Raw genomic sequence first — 13,883 nt, forward strand, 5'->3', positions numbered from 1 at the left:
GCATAAATAATATTCACCGTCTAGAGCAGCAGCTTTCACATTTTAGTGAAGTGACCTATTTCTTTTTAAAAGCTTCACTCTGATTTAAACTTATCAGATCCTTGTGGGCCGCAGGCTGTCACTGGTTGTCATGCCCCAAAAATATTGAACATTTAGTACCATCAGCTCTTAAAAGTGCAACAAAATCTATTATTTACAGAGACACTGATTGAAGCGTTGAGAATATGCCTAAAGCTAAAAGCAAAATAGAATAGTTAGACTGTTGGAGCACCTTTCTTCTAATGTGGGATGAACTGAAGAGCTGCAGTATCTGACCTCACTCTGCGAAGTTTGCTTCATCTCCTTTTACCTCCTTTCCTCAAAAGAAAGCATACACATAGATAACTTATATTTACAGAATTTTATTTCATTATGTTGCAAACAATGACATCCAGATATATTGATACACAACTTTTACTGTGCGTGTATGTGCATTTGTGAGTGTATGTGTGTAAAGAGAGCAGTGAGACCACAGAAAGCAGAATGAAAATCCCGTGTGAGGGAGCTCTCAATGGGTTAACAAGGCAGAGATAGCGAGCAAGAGGGCACTGGGCGATTCTCTGGGGCGACATACACACACACACACAAACCTCATAAAAGGTGAGCAGACTTTTTCCTCTGTAAAACACACTTTTGCTATGGGCCGTGTGTCTGTGCTCTCAGCAGCTTAGGGGATCATTAAGGTCCTGTGAGTGTCTACTAGAAAGCAATTTTGTTAAAAGAGATGAAGTAGTATGAATGAACACAGTGGGTGAGAAGCTTTGCCTCCTCCCTCTCCTCTGAGCGGCAGAGCAGAGACAGCAGAGAGGTTCTCCTGTCATAATATACAAACACACACACTCACACAATGTATACACACATGTACACGTGCACTCGCCCACAGAACCTCGTGTGATTCAACTTAGGGAGCTGCTTCCTGCTTCATTTTTTTCTTCCACTTGTCATCATCTTCTCCTGGACAGCTTCCACTCATTCTCTTTCTTTAATGCTCACTTTCCTCACACCTTCTCTATCACCATCCACGCAGTGACAAGCCACAACAATGGAAGCATGGACTAAAAACAAAACAAAACCCTTAACCCCCTCAACAAGGGGTGCCATTGGTGTTTTCGTGCACTGTCAGTTAACTGGAATCCACCTGCGCCAGCACACAAGGATATTCACCCTTTGGACCTGACAGGAAGTCATGACGGCAGTATGCGAATTCGGCTAATTTAACAGCTCACAATTTTTTTTTTTTTTGATTCACCATGCAAGGAATACTTCTTATCTTTTGAGTGTGTTTATGTGTCAGAGATTGCGTGACATTTATTAAGCGTACCCTACATCCAGAATAATTTACATAAAAGGACAATAGTCATCTTAATAGGGCTGGACCGATGTAGGGGAGGAGGGGAGGGGAGGAGAGGGGAGCGGACGGGGAGAAGGTAAAGCGCCATGGTCAACTATGGGTTGGAGTGCGAGAGGTGAGGGGCTGGAGGGGAGTCAGGACTGAGGTGCAGGAAAGGGGGGGGGGGGCTTCAGGACAGGGTGAGAGACGGAGACAGTCTCAGCGGCACTCCCACACTTTGACTGTCTGATCAACGCTGCCCGTCACCACGTAGGGAGCAGTCTTATGGAAATCTGCAAGAGAGGTAAACATCTGTTCACAAAAGCTGCATAAAGATACTCTCAATAATTTCAATCTTAAAGAAGTGAGCTTTTCTGTCTGGGTTTTTAATTTTTAGTGCAGGTTCATGTCAGACGTTATTACTCCCATTATTCACAGTTTCTTACCCAGAGAGGTAACAAAGTGTTCGTGGGCACTCAGGGTCTTCATGCAGCGCTTATTCTTGTAGTCCCAGATCCTCAGGGTTTTGTCATCAGCACAGCTTACGATGAATCTTCCTCCAGGATGAAACAATATCCCACGCACCCAGTTGTCATGTCCCACCTGTAGAGACAACACTGGTTACCCACCACTCCTCTCACTCATCAGCAGTAACACTGAGACAGCCATCATCACTGAGAGTCCTCACCAGAGTCATAAGGCAGATGCCAATGCTGACGTCCCACATCTTAATTGTTTTGTCTCTGGATCCGGAAAGGAGGAAGGGGCCAGGTTTCCCGCTCTTTTTGCTCTGTCGAAAAAAACACAGGGAAGATGTTAGAAACAGTGCCTAGCTGCCTGAAAGACAAGACGGCAGTTTGTCCTAAAAGATGCTTCCTAGGCAGCGTTTCCGCCAGGGGGGCGTCTTGCCGTCATTTGACGCCATTATTCAGCTCGGAACGCCCTGAACTCGAGCCGAGGGCGTCAAAAAAAAAAATAATAATTCGAGAGAAGATCGAGAGTTTTCATCACTTGAAATGACGAAAAGGAAAAAGGACAAGGACATCCCTCTGTCGGAGGGGCAAAGGAGTCTGGTGGGATTCTTTTCGGAGTATTGAGGATTGTTTCCCCGACATCGGCGGTGCCTGCCACAGGACAACACGGAACGTGCGCGATTTGGACGCGATGAGTGCTAGTGGAGCACGCGCGTGAACTGCGAGCGCCGGAGCCTCGCAGCGGCGAAACTAAGGCTCCGTGGTAAACTGTGGTAAAATGAAGAGCCGTTTGGGAACCTAGAGAGCCGAGACAAATGATCCGGCTCACTAAAAAGAGCCGGAATTCCCATCACTAACGTAAAGAGATAGTATCTATAAAGGACGGCTCAATTCAAAATGCAAGTCACATGACACGACGTGATGTGACGTGATTTCCCCCCCCCCCCCCGCTCTCGGGGTGGACGCCCTCTCAGCCCTGGTCTGGCGGAAACACTGTTTGGTATGAATAGGTCATTTTCAGCCATGTTTTGGGGATGGCAATGAATACATTGAAATGTTGCCCCCATTACACACATCCTATTACAAGGTCCTTTAATATTCTAATTTTAAAATAAATAATTCCAAGAACTATGCAAAGCCATTTGCGCATCTGTTAACTTGGATAGAGAAACATTAATGCAGATATGTAAATGCCACAGTTTACCTGCAGTTTGAGACAGACTACACATTTTACTTCCAAAATAAGTCAAAACTGCTTGTGTGTATGTGACACCTAATCTTTTATAATAAATTAAATCACTAGCTAGATGACCGTCTTTATAAAAGCCTTAACAGCTTCTCTGAAATAGTGCTTCTGTTTGATGTTAGTTTTATTTGATAACAGTGCAGTAATGTCTGACCTTTCTGCACATGGATCGTCTTTGCTAAAAACAATTGTGGGAACCTCTCCAGCTGAGCCAAACACACACAAACTTCCTCTGTAGGTAAGAGATCCTGCAGCAGCTGTTCCTACCTCTGAGCCCGTGGCCTCCAGGATGGTGGGGTGGGCGCTGTCAGGGGCCCAGGCGATGCACTCCACCACATGCTCATGCTCCCGCAACTCAGCTTTGCACTCCTTCGAGGCGACCACCCACACACGCACCGTCTGGTCGTTGGAGCAGCTGGCGATCAACGAGCCGTCCTGGTTGGGACGCACCATCCTCACCCACTCCCTGTGGCCTGTGAATGTCTTCACACAGTACCTGTCCAAGGAAACAGTGCGAGTCAAATCGTGAAACAGACACTTTTAGCATGAATTAGTCAAAGTCAATGTTATCATGGATACATTTAAGAATAAGAGAATCATGAAATGGAAATGAAAATGTCTCCAATGCTCAGAATAAAAAGAAAATAGTGAACATAAGAGTTGGTGTTGCTTACCCAGTGGCGACTTCCCACATCTTCATGGTCTTGTCTCTGGAGGCAGACACTATGTGGTCGCCATTTGGCATGATGGCTACAGACGACACATTGTGATCGTGGCCTGGAGAACACAGTCAAGAGTTTGGTTGTGTAAATGTTCAGATTGTATCTTAATACTTAATAATAACACAAAACCACAAAGCCACAAAGCCAGCTGCACTCCAAGTCAGTGTCAAAAACAGGTTGGAGATTTAAATAATTGAGCACCAACCGTGTCTGGATTCTGATAATTAAATACGGTGCTAGCGCCATTAGGAAGTAGAATAACGTTGCCGAGTATGCAGCCTAAAGAGAGCGTGTGTGACGGCAAGTAGCAGTAACTCTATAGCTGTGTGAAGCTGGGCAGTGTGTAGTTTGTTTGTTAAGTAGCAATTTATTTCAGTGAACACATTCTTCAACTCCTAACCCAAGCTATACCCCTTTGTCTTGCTCCAACAGTGAAGGGGCTGTGGTTACGCCAAGAGTTAAAGGTCCAGAATAACTCAAGGTGTGCTGACCTTCGAGGTATTTTTGCTTTCAAAGAAGAATAGATTGTTTTTCATTGAAATGTCTTGACGATAGTCTGTAATGCTAACATCATGTACAACTTAAGAGTTTATCTTTAGGGCTGTAATCAATTAGAAGGATTTTCTGGTTCCATATATAAAAAACATTATTGTGCATTATTACACATATGAAACATTACAATTGTTTATCATTTCTATATATCTTAAATCAGATGCATAGCGCAACAGTTGTGGTTATGTATGAGCTACACCCCTGTTACAGGTGCTCCTGTACTGTAACAGCCCGTCCACACGTTGAAGCTTCAACGCTTCTTCCGATTCACTTTGAATGGGGTGACGTCACGCTTTGCCGAACTGCATTGTGGTTCCGTCGCTTCGTTGCTCGCTTCAAAAGTTAAGAAAAGTTCAACTTTTGAAGCTTCGACGGAAGCGTCAGCCAATCAAATCATATGCCAGTACAAGCTCTAGCCAATCAAACCGCGTGCTTGTGTGTCCGGGGCGGGAGATTCATGTGATTGGTTGTTGGTTGAGTTTCAGACACGCCCGCCGGCAAGCTTCAACGCGCGCTGCCGTGTGGACGCTGCGTAACCGATGTTATTTCTGTAAATATCTTACCATGCATTGTTCGGATGCACTCGAACCCCTGAAAGTCCCAAAGTTTGATGCTCATGTCAGCTGAACATGAAGCCAGCAGCTTTCCCGTCTGGTCGAAGGAAATGTCCTGCACAGAGTCTGTGTGGCCCTTCAGGGTCCGCTCAAAGTCCCCTGCCTCGTAGTCCCACACCTGAAATCAGACACATGCAGCGATAGTCAGGGAGGCACTACAGTGGGAGCCACTTATAGATCAGAGATGTACATTCTACAAAAAGATCACATGTGACGATGACATTGCAGATTTTGGTAATTATATTGAACTCAATTGGCCTAATAGTCAAATGTGTTTTTTAACATAATTAAATATGAGGTCCCATTTCAATTCAGTGTGAATGGGACAACATATTTTTGCCGTATTCAACAGGCAGGATGGTGTGCAGGGTGGAAAGTGTGTTTTGCCTTTGAAGACAGTTTGAAGAGAATATCGTTTCAGCTAAAACCACATTATATAAATGAAACAACCCACTGACGATGTTTATTTAATCAATGAAAAGACTGAAAAGGAAAGAAGGAGGCTGGGTTGAAAGAAGAGCTGATTTGCATGTTTCCCAAGGCGCTGTGCTCTGGGAGTGTTGCCTCTGACAACACAAGCATCACACCATCTCCACATAGATGAGCAGTGACAAAGCAGAAAAAGAAAGGATGAGGAGGGAGGGAGGAGGGAGGAGGAGGTGGGGGGCTGGAAAGCGTGTTGAAGCAGAAGCACTGAGGATACAAGGAGAACAGCCTCAGACCTGCAGCACAGCTTTGATCTGAAGGGTCAGAGCTGCAGAGGCTACGCTGTGGTGCTGCAACACTCACTGATTTAGCTTATAAACGCTGCAGCATGAAGCATCACTTTAATGTTCCTGCCAGAGACACATTTCAAAGTCAGTGCTCTCCTTAGAATGGCATCTCAAAGATATTTCATTAAGTGCACATTAGAAAAGCAAAGGGAGTCTTGACAGTGAGAGATAGAACAAGTGGGACCTCTTGATGGAGAATCTGTATAACAGTGTGATAATGCTGTTACTTGTTGACATTGATGGATGTCAAAGTCTTTTTCGGGCAATATTGCAGTGGGTCAAGATTATGCTTTCCATTTGGAATTAAGCACCGACCGTCCTGGAGGCTGTAGTGTTGCAGATTGTATCAGAGTACCCCTCAGAATACAGTCTAAATCAAACTGAATATTATACCATTCATAAAGGGAAGAGTAATGGCGATGTCAAACTGGCATCTTAGTATAAACACACACACACACCTTGATGGTGGCATCCTCAGAGGCTGTGACCATGACGGAGAAGACGGGGTGGAATATGACCCGTGTGACCGGAGCGCGGTGCCCGCTCAGGGCGTATCTTTCTGGGGGACGGGGGATCCACTCCTTGGGGTCTCTCTTCTGACCCACAGGTCCTCCATGTGTCATCTCCTCCTTCGCCTCATTTAATTTAGACTCCAACTCCATCACCTGAGGCAGAGCGGTGAGTAAAGCAGAAGAGGAGACAATTTAAAATGATCATGCTGTCCACCTGGTGAAGTGACGTTTTTTTTAATTGAACTTGTTCTAGGTAGGCAATGGCATTCACCACAAATAACAAGGCATATTAAGTTTACACTATGATCTGGCACACACACGTGACTTACCTTCTTCTGTAATCTGATGACTGAAGTCCATTTCTTTTCCAAAAGCCCTGCATACTTTTTATCTACCTCTTCATTCTATCAAAGGTGAAAGAAAGTACAATGAGAAAAAGGATCCATAGGCTTCTTAGCATAAATGAACTATTTTCTGTAATTTCTTTTGACATTTTTATGTATCCTTCTTTCCTTACCATATCTATCTCTGCCTCTTTCTTGAAGGTGGAATAGGCCTCCTCGTATCCATTGGAACGGAGATAGTCGGCTATAGCTCGATTTCTGTGAAAAGGGGAAACAAAGTAAATACTTGAAAGATTTCAGGTGTTTACCAATCACACATTGGGTCCTCTTAGGTTATAGCATACATGCTCAGCCCATTTGAAATGGCCACTATCAGTGCAATTTCAATATTCAATTGCTGAATGTAGTAGTCAAGGTCAATTGAGTTAAGGGGAGGTTGTCATTTATTAAATACTAGATCCACCTTAACAGAAATGCTGGTTCCTCCTTAAAAGACCATTAACCACACCCTGTCTAACAGATGGGCGCAATGTTTTCAAGTTCCACAGTTTCGCCTGAAATGTCAGCACATTTGAGTTAGGTGGCATGAGAAATGACAGTCCTTCGGGGAGAGAAAACAAAACGTAAGGAGCGAATCACTGGGAAACTGTGTTTGGTACTGCTATGGAAACTTGCCACATACAGAGAAAACGGAGTACGGACTATGCAAGGACAGGGAAACCACAACAGATGGAAACACAAGTTTAGACTTGCACACTTCGATGTACACCCACAGTTATATAAATGAGTGGGACAGCTCTTTTTCTAAATGAAGGGTGAATATTTCATGAGTAACGGTGCTAAATTTAGGCTGCCGCTTCAGGGCCACTTTGAACTGCTGATAATTGTAACCCTGATACAACTGTCTATTATAGACATTGAAAAGTGGGCCATCACTGGCAGAAGGATTTCCCTTAGATAATCCCAAATAAAATCCTTTTATAAACCCAACAGAACAACCAACAGCAAGGAGTTCCTTGAGCATACGGGTAACACCATGTTGGTAAGATGAAATATCTGCAGCTTGGTGACGTCTGGACATGGATGCATACCGTATGATCAGCCAGGCACAGAGCTGCTCACAAACGTTCCTCTTGCCCCATCCCCCTCACTTCTTTGACCCCGTCATGTTGGTTATGAAATATTCACTAAGTAGCTATCAAATGAAGCACCTTGAAGCCCACATCTCTTCACATTTCCTTAATGATTACACATTCTTGTATGCACTTCTTGTGTCATTGTCTGCAATAACATTTTCAGGATGACTTAGCAACAGCTCAACATATTCCAGCGCTTTCTATTGAGGAAAACATGTGACACACATCTGTGCTTGTGGTCAAACATTGAAGTATTGCTAAAAGCCTTCATGTACGGGCACTTTAATGCAAGTGTGCCTCCTGATGAGCACTACGTGTCTGTTCTTGTTTGCATGCGTAATGAGCCTGCACACACATATTTACATTCAGGCACTCACAGTTCATCTCTTTGTCTCTGTGACAGCACCATGGTGGCTGCTGTTCTCTCCCTCTTGGGGGAGGTGAGGGTGAGGTGATGTGCTGGGGGAGTCTGGCTGGGAAGTGTGTGGTGGGGGGGGTGTCCAAGCCGAAAGAGTGCCACGCAGAGGGAGGTGAACTGGAGATGCTGCTGCCAATCAACTGTCGGGACAAGACTCCACAAGAACCACTGGCCCAGTTCCTACTCACTTCTCACATGTGGCCATCACCTGAGGGAAATGAAAGGGAGAACAAAATACTTATTGACAGTAAAAAAATACATATATATTCCAGGATTTAAAAAAATGAAAGAGTAAAATGTAGAACAGGGTAACACAACAAGTTATGTAAAGCATAGAGGCAGGAGAGTAGGGAAGTACATTAACATTTGAATAAACAATGCTGGGAAGTAAGAAAAATACATTTTAGGGGCTCTTGATTTAATTACTGATGCATTGGCCTTAAAGCCTTTCCACTGCTGCCACAAACTTTATTACATTACATCAATTTCTAGGTATATAAAGTCGACATTTTTATTCTAAATCTTAAAACTGGACTTGCAACTCTCTTCCTTCTGCAGACTTGATCTGAACCTTTGAATCTTGCACAAGTAAAGTATCTTTTTGTAAAAGATAGCAGCTGATTTTTTCCAATTACAGCATGAAAGATGTAATCAATACGCTTAATGAAGTGTGACTGTGGTAAACCCTTTCTTCTTTTTTTATATAGTTGATCAAACTTTAAAAAATGAATTTTTAGGACAATGTGACCAACCTAATAGAAGAGCACAGATCCACCAGATCCGCTGACAAATCAAAACGCACCACTCAGTGATTGTGAAGCTAATAAGACGATTTGATTCCTGAGCGTCAACCTGCTGGCACCTGGGGCCACAATAGGACTAAGCTGCTTAGTGGCCAGACCAAACAACCTAGAGAGTGTGTATGTGTTTCTAAGTGATAGAGACCACAAGTCCTCCATACAGCTGACGGCGCAATGTAAAGAAAAGACGGGACTGTGACTAACAGGATTAACCCCGACACAGAGAGAAGACTGACAGCAAACTGTCTTAGTCTACGTTATTGTCTGGGGCATCGTCCTTTCACAGTCTGTTGGCAGTGGCTGCTTCTAAACACAACAGACTTCTTTAAGACAATAAACAATTGAATTATGCTAAATTGGTAAGTAGTCGTAACTGGGGTTGGGCGAAAAGGAGAAATCTAATATATCACAATATTTCTGATCAATTACCTCAATACTGATATTGTGACGATGTTGTTGGTTTGACTATTGGTGCTATCACAAGATATTAACACAAGACATTTTTGATTAATGATGTTTATATTTTGTGAATATAATGACTTATTGGTTAAAGGAAACGAGTATAACAGCTACACAGTCTGGTCAATTCAGAACACTGTTTAGTTTCTGTACAGCCTTCAAAACCAGGAAGACACTTTTATGACATTAAAACACCACAATTCTAAGACTTTATCTAGTTTCACATCACAATAGAGATATAAAACTGATTTATTGCCTAGTCATTTTCAGATTCAGATTTGTCCTGCATTATATAAATATTTCTACTTCACGGTTGAATGCTTGAGCGTTTCCTTTAAGTAAAAGCATGGCAGCCCAGCAGACAACAAAACATTAACCATAGGCAGCGCTCCGAGCTGACAGGACAGACAATGATTTTAGCTGAACAACATTCTCAGAGTGGTTCAAAAATAGCCCTTTGCCCAAACAGACCAACCTTCAAACTATTACATAACCAAGACAAATCTGTAGCTTCTGCACCTGCCTGAGACTGCAGAGCTTTACCAGCATCTGTACCTGGGAGAAATGTCTAAATAACTCTGTCTTTGTTTCAGTCAGTAAAATGTATTTCAAGTGTTGCAAGAGTGCTCCAGTTCCCACTTAATGTACAGGTGTCTAGGCTTAGTGCTCCAGAGTGAGAGCATGATCATAAATCAAGAGCATAAAGTCCAAGGTCCATGCATCAGGCTTATCAAAAATGAGTAATGAGGAGGGGAATTGTTTACAACCTGTTCGATCATCTGAACACTTCAGTTCTACTAAAAGGCAATGATTGATTTGAATGATTTTGATTCTCCCAAAAAAGAGTTAAGTAAAATATGCATCTGACCTGTGTTCAGTTCCTGGTGGTTAATACACTGATATTTTGCCTTAGGACTTCAACCTATATATAAGCTTTTTTATTTTAGTTTGAAGTCACAAATGTCAGCTCTCTGTCGCAGGTTAGGTAGACAGAAGTTTGCCTTTGAAGGTTAACTGGTGATTCAAATGCATGTGCCAGGGCCCCAGTTGATCACCTGGTAAAGTGGATATTACCAGCAGCTAGCAGCCCCTCTCTACCCCCCCTTATCTGCCAATCTTCAGCTGTACTGTACAATAAAAAAGGCAGAAAGATATATACCTTTGTTGATGATTGATTGATTAATTAATCAGTTAGGTATTTTACAAAGCAACATGTAAACTACTAAAGAGTGAGGATATGCTTCTTCTCTCTTTTTTCTTATCATTGTCCAGGGTGTTTGTCACTGTATTTCAAGTGTGGTGGCCTGCTGGGCATAAGTTGAGTCCTTGGTGGGCCAAAGCATTTTTGTTCTTGTACATGGATGCATACCGTATTCTCATAGGTTGTGTGTAGCATTAACAAATCAGTTGAGAGAAAGAGCATGTGTGTGTATTGTGAGTATGAAGGATGATTTCAGGTGGGCTGACCTTTAAGTTAGACCAGAGCTTCACTTTTAAGTGACAAGCTGCTCCTCCAAATGTTTGTCCAGCACGTCCACTTCCCGTCTGTTTTGTGTGAAGGCTCTACATATAAACATTTATGTAAATCATTTTCAGCAGTTAGTCTTTAACAGTAGTTAAGGATTCAGATCTCGATGAGGGTCAAAGACAAAACAAAAAAGCTTGTTCAGGACATTCATTCTAAGGAAAAGCATTTGAATTTGCTAAAATAATGAATTTGTTATGGTCACGGTGTGTGGCCGACTACGCAAGTCTATGTGGAGGCTAATAAGAGCATAGGCAGCATGATGACAACATTTAGTTTACCGGCTTCCACTGAGGACTAATGAGACGTCACTGGGAGATGGAGCAGCTTCCTAATTGTCTACATCCGTGCATGATCACAAGAGACCTATGAAAACTGGTGCCCCCTCTGCTCTCAAAAGAACTACGAGATGAACCATACAATACATTTTTGGTATAAACTGTAAAATAGTGAAATCAATTAATTTCATAAAGACTAAAGGTCATATCTTCAAATGAGTTGCTTTGTTTCAATAATTTAAATATTTTCAGTTGATATTATATACTATATCAGACAAAGAAGCTGCAAATCCTGACACTGAATAATCTGTAACCAGTTGTCATCCAGTTGACAATTGACTTAAACAATCAATACATTCAAATTGAAATGTATCATCAAGGCTCAACACCAAACTGCCTTACTTAATATTACAATTGTTTGCAATCCCAATGTTAATTCAACAACAGATTGATTACTGAAAAGTTAAGCATCACATTTAGAAGACAGCATCTAATAACAAAAATGCAATGAACCCAGCCACAGGCATTAATTATTGTTTGCATATCAAACTTGTAGTCCCAGGCTCTGCTTGCTGTACAACGCACCTCCTTATGGGTGACCTTCATGCCAAACAAGTCCATGCTGGTACAACTGATTACAAATCAAACATCAAGGTAAATCATTTTTACCCTTTAACTGGCAGCCTACACTTCCACAGTTCACTTGTCTGCCCTACAATAAAAACACTCAGTTCAAAAGTAACTTAAGCTTTATCTAAAACAAAATTGCATGTGCTATCAATGGCCACAGTCCAATATAAATGTGACAAGACAGTGGCATAACTTTGTCAGAGTAGTAAAACATGATAGCATGAGCCCCTTTCATTTTCGACTTAATTAATAAATAGTGTACTGTAATAAGTGTAGGTCTTTTCATATGGGAATGCGGGACAAAATACCTACTGTACTTTCTATAACAGCTTATTGAATTCAAAACGTATGATAAGCAAACCCTTGAAAGACAGCAGAAGTAAAAGAAGAGCGAATATAACATATCTATACAGCATAAGGGTTCATAACCTATTCTTTAGGCATAGGACTTCACATTTACGGCTAGATAATACAGGCCAGATACAGAACAATCATAAGGCATTTAGTGAAATTCAGCTCATGAGACAGATTTGTTTAACGCAAGTGAAAACTGCACAGCATTGTTGATGGCCAGTATTTCATACTGATCCTTTTGAGTCTCCACCCTGATTATGATTCATCAAACCGCTGTAGATTACCTTTAGAGACCTTACAGAAAGCGTAAAAACAACCCATATTGGTTGAATACTGCTTTATTTATTAACATATTACTCAGTTAAAAAATCTGGCTCGGGTGACGTCTTCCAAGACTCGATGGCCACAAGGGCAAAGTTGCAGCAATGGCTCAGCAACGCCCTTTCCAGCTAATGTTAGCTTAGCATGATAACGTATACGTTAACTGAAGCTGTCAGTTTGAGCAGAATAGATTTATACAACCACCTTCAACCACCATACCAACACACACATTGGTCTACGCAAACATGAACACAGTATATTGCAACAGCGATAAAGTGGGCATGAGATATGTAACCCAAGTTTGATTATAGGGCTATTTGGTGTTATTCACCAGAACAAGACAACGCTGTTTCTTGAATAACCTTTCAACAAACATAAAGACGGTTCCACAACAAACACGCCTCATTTTCCAAATCCAGATGTTGTTATTGCATTTTCTAGCAACAACAGAATCCAGAATATGCACCGGGCTTAGAAAATATGGCAGCAAGCTGACAGCACCTATGTTAGCATAGCCGGCTAACGTACCACGTTAGCTCATCCCCAAAGAACGTCCATAAATAGACGTGGCTAACGTTAGCCAAGTGTTTAGCTAATGTTCACAACAAGTGTCCCCGTACAAATGACGACATGACCAAGAAACGCCGAACTGGTTTTAATATGACAATCACATTCAGTATATTTGAATAATATCTCCATCGGATTATTTCGTATTTTAGTCTTTAAATCAACGCTCTTCTGAATGCCAACTTTGCCACTTAGCTTAGCTTTCGGCCTGTCTCCGCCATTTTGAGATCGGAACGGGAAAGCGCAGAGACTGCAGGCAATTCGTCGTCAAAAATAACAAGTCTTTCTAAGTGCCAAAACAAAAATGTGGACACGTGTAATACACACTAACTTACCCTCTGACAAATGGTAATTCTCATATCCCCTCGACTGGTCTAAGCATGCAACGGTAAGCCCTGGTTTTGATGTGGTATTGTGACTTTTCACATCACCCGGCACGGTCAGATTTTTTCTCCTCTTTGGTACCACCGCAGCCCGGCCCCAGCTAACGGTCGCGATTGGATATCGGTTGCGCGCACGTTGAGGCGAGCGGGGGCGCGCAGCGTGCACCTCTTTCGCTCATGAAATTAAAGGGAAAACACACCATCATTTACGGTATTTTGTAATTTCATACAGCCACGTTATCTTCGTTAACACGTTTTTATTGAGATGATACAAAGACAAAGAACAATTTCTTAGCGCAGGTCATCACTCTTATGAACGCAGTCATATAGTTTAAATAACACTTTTAAAACATCCACTGCAGGCCTACTTCACTGCATCTTTAAATATAGGCTACACATAATATATC

General features: G+C 42.3%; 1 protein-coding gene across 1 annotated transcript; it reads right to left on the reverse strand.

Moving 5' to 3' along the window:
- Nucleotides 1–385: 385 nt before the first annotated feature.
- Nucleotides 386–13,596, reverse strand: pafah1b1b (platelet-activating factor acetylhydrolase 1b, regulatory subunit 1b). The gene is made up of 11 exons (XM_034139941.1): nucleotides 13,429–13,596; nucleotides 8,119–8,367; nucleotides 6,779–6,863; nucleotides 6,591–6,665; nucleotides 6,208–6,414; nucleotides 4,926–5,094; nucleotides 3,763–3,865; nucleotides 3,356–3,584; nucleotides 2,058–2,159; nucleotides 1,816–1,972; nucleotides 386–1,662 (listed from the first exon to the last, which is right to left on the reverse strand). The coding sequence occupies exons 2-11, from the start codon at nucleotides 8,148–8,150 to the stop codon at nucleotides 1,589–1,591; spliced, it is 1,233 nt and encodes a 410-aa protein (XP_033995832.1). The 5' UTR covers nucleotides 8,151–8,367; nucleotides 13,429–13,596; the 3' UTR covers nucleotides 386–1,588.
- Nucleotides 13,597–13,883: the final 287 nt, after the last annotated feature.

The sequence above is a fragment of the Trematomus bernacchii genome, unplaced genomic scaffold, assembly GCF_902827165.1.
Source record: "Trematomus bernacchii unplaced genomic scaffold, fTreBer1.1, whole genome shotgun sequence".
Lineage (NCBI taxonomy): Eukaryota > Metazoa > Chordata > Actinopteri > Perciformes > Nototheniidae > Trematomus > Trematomus bernacchii.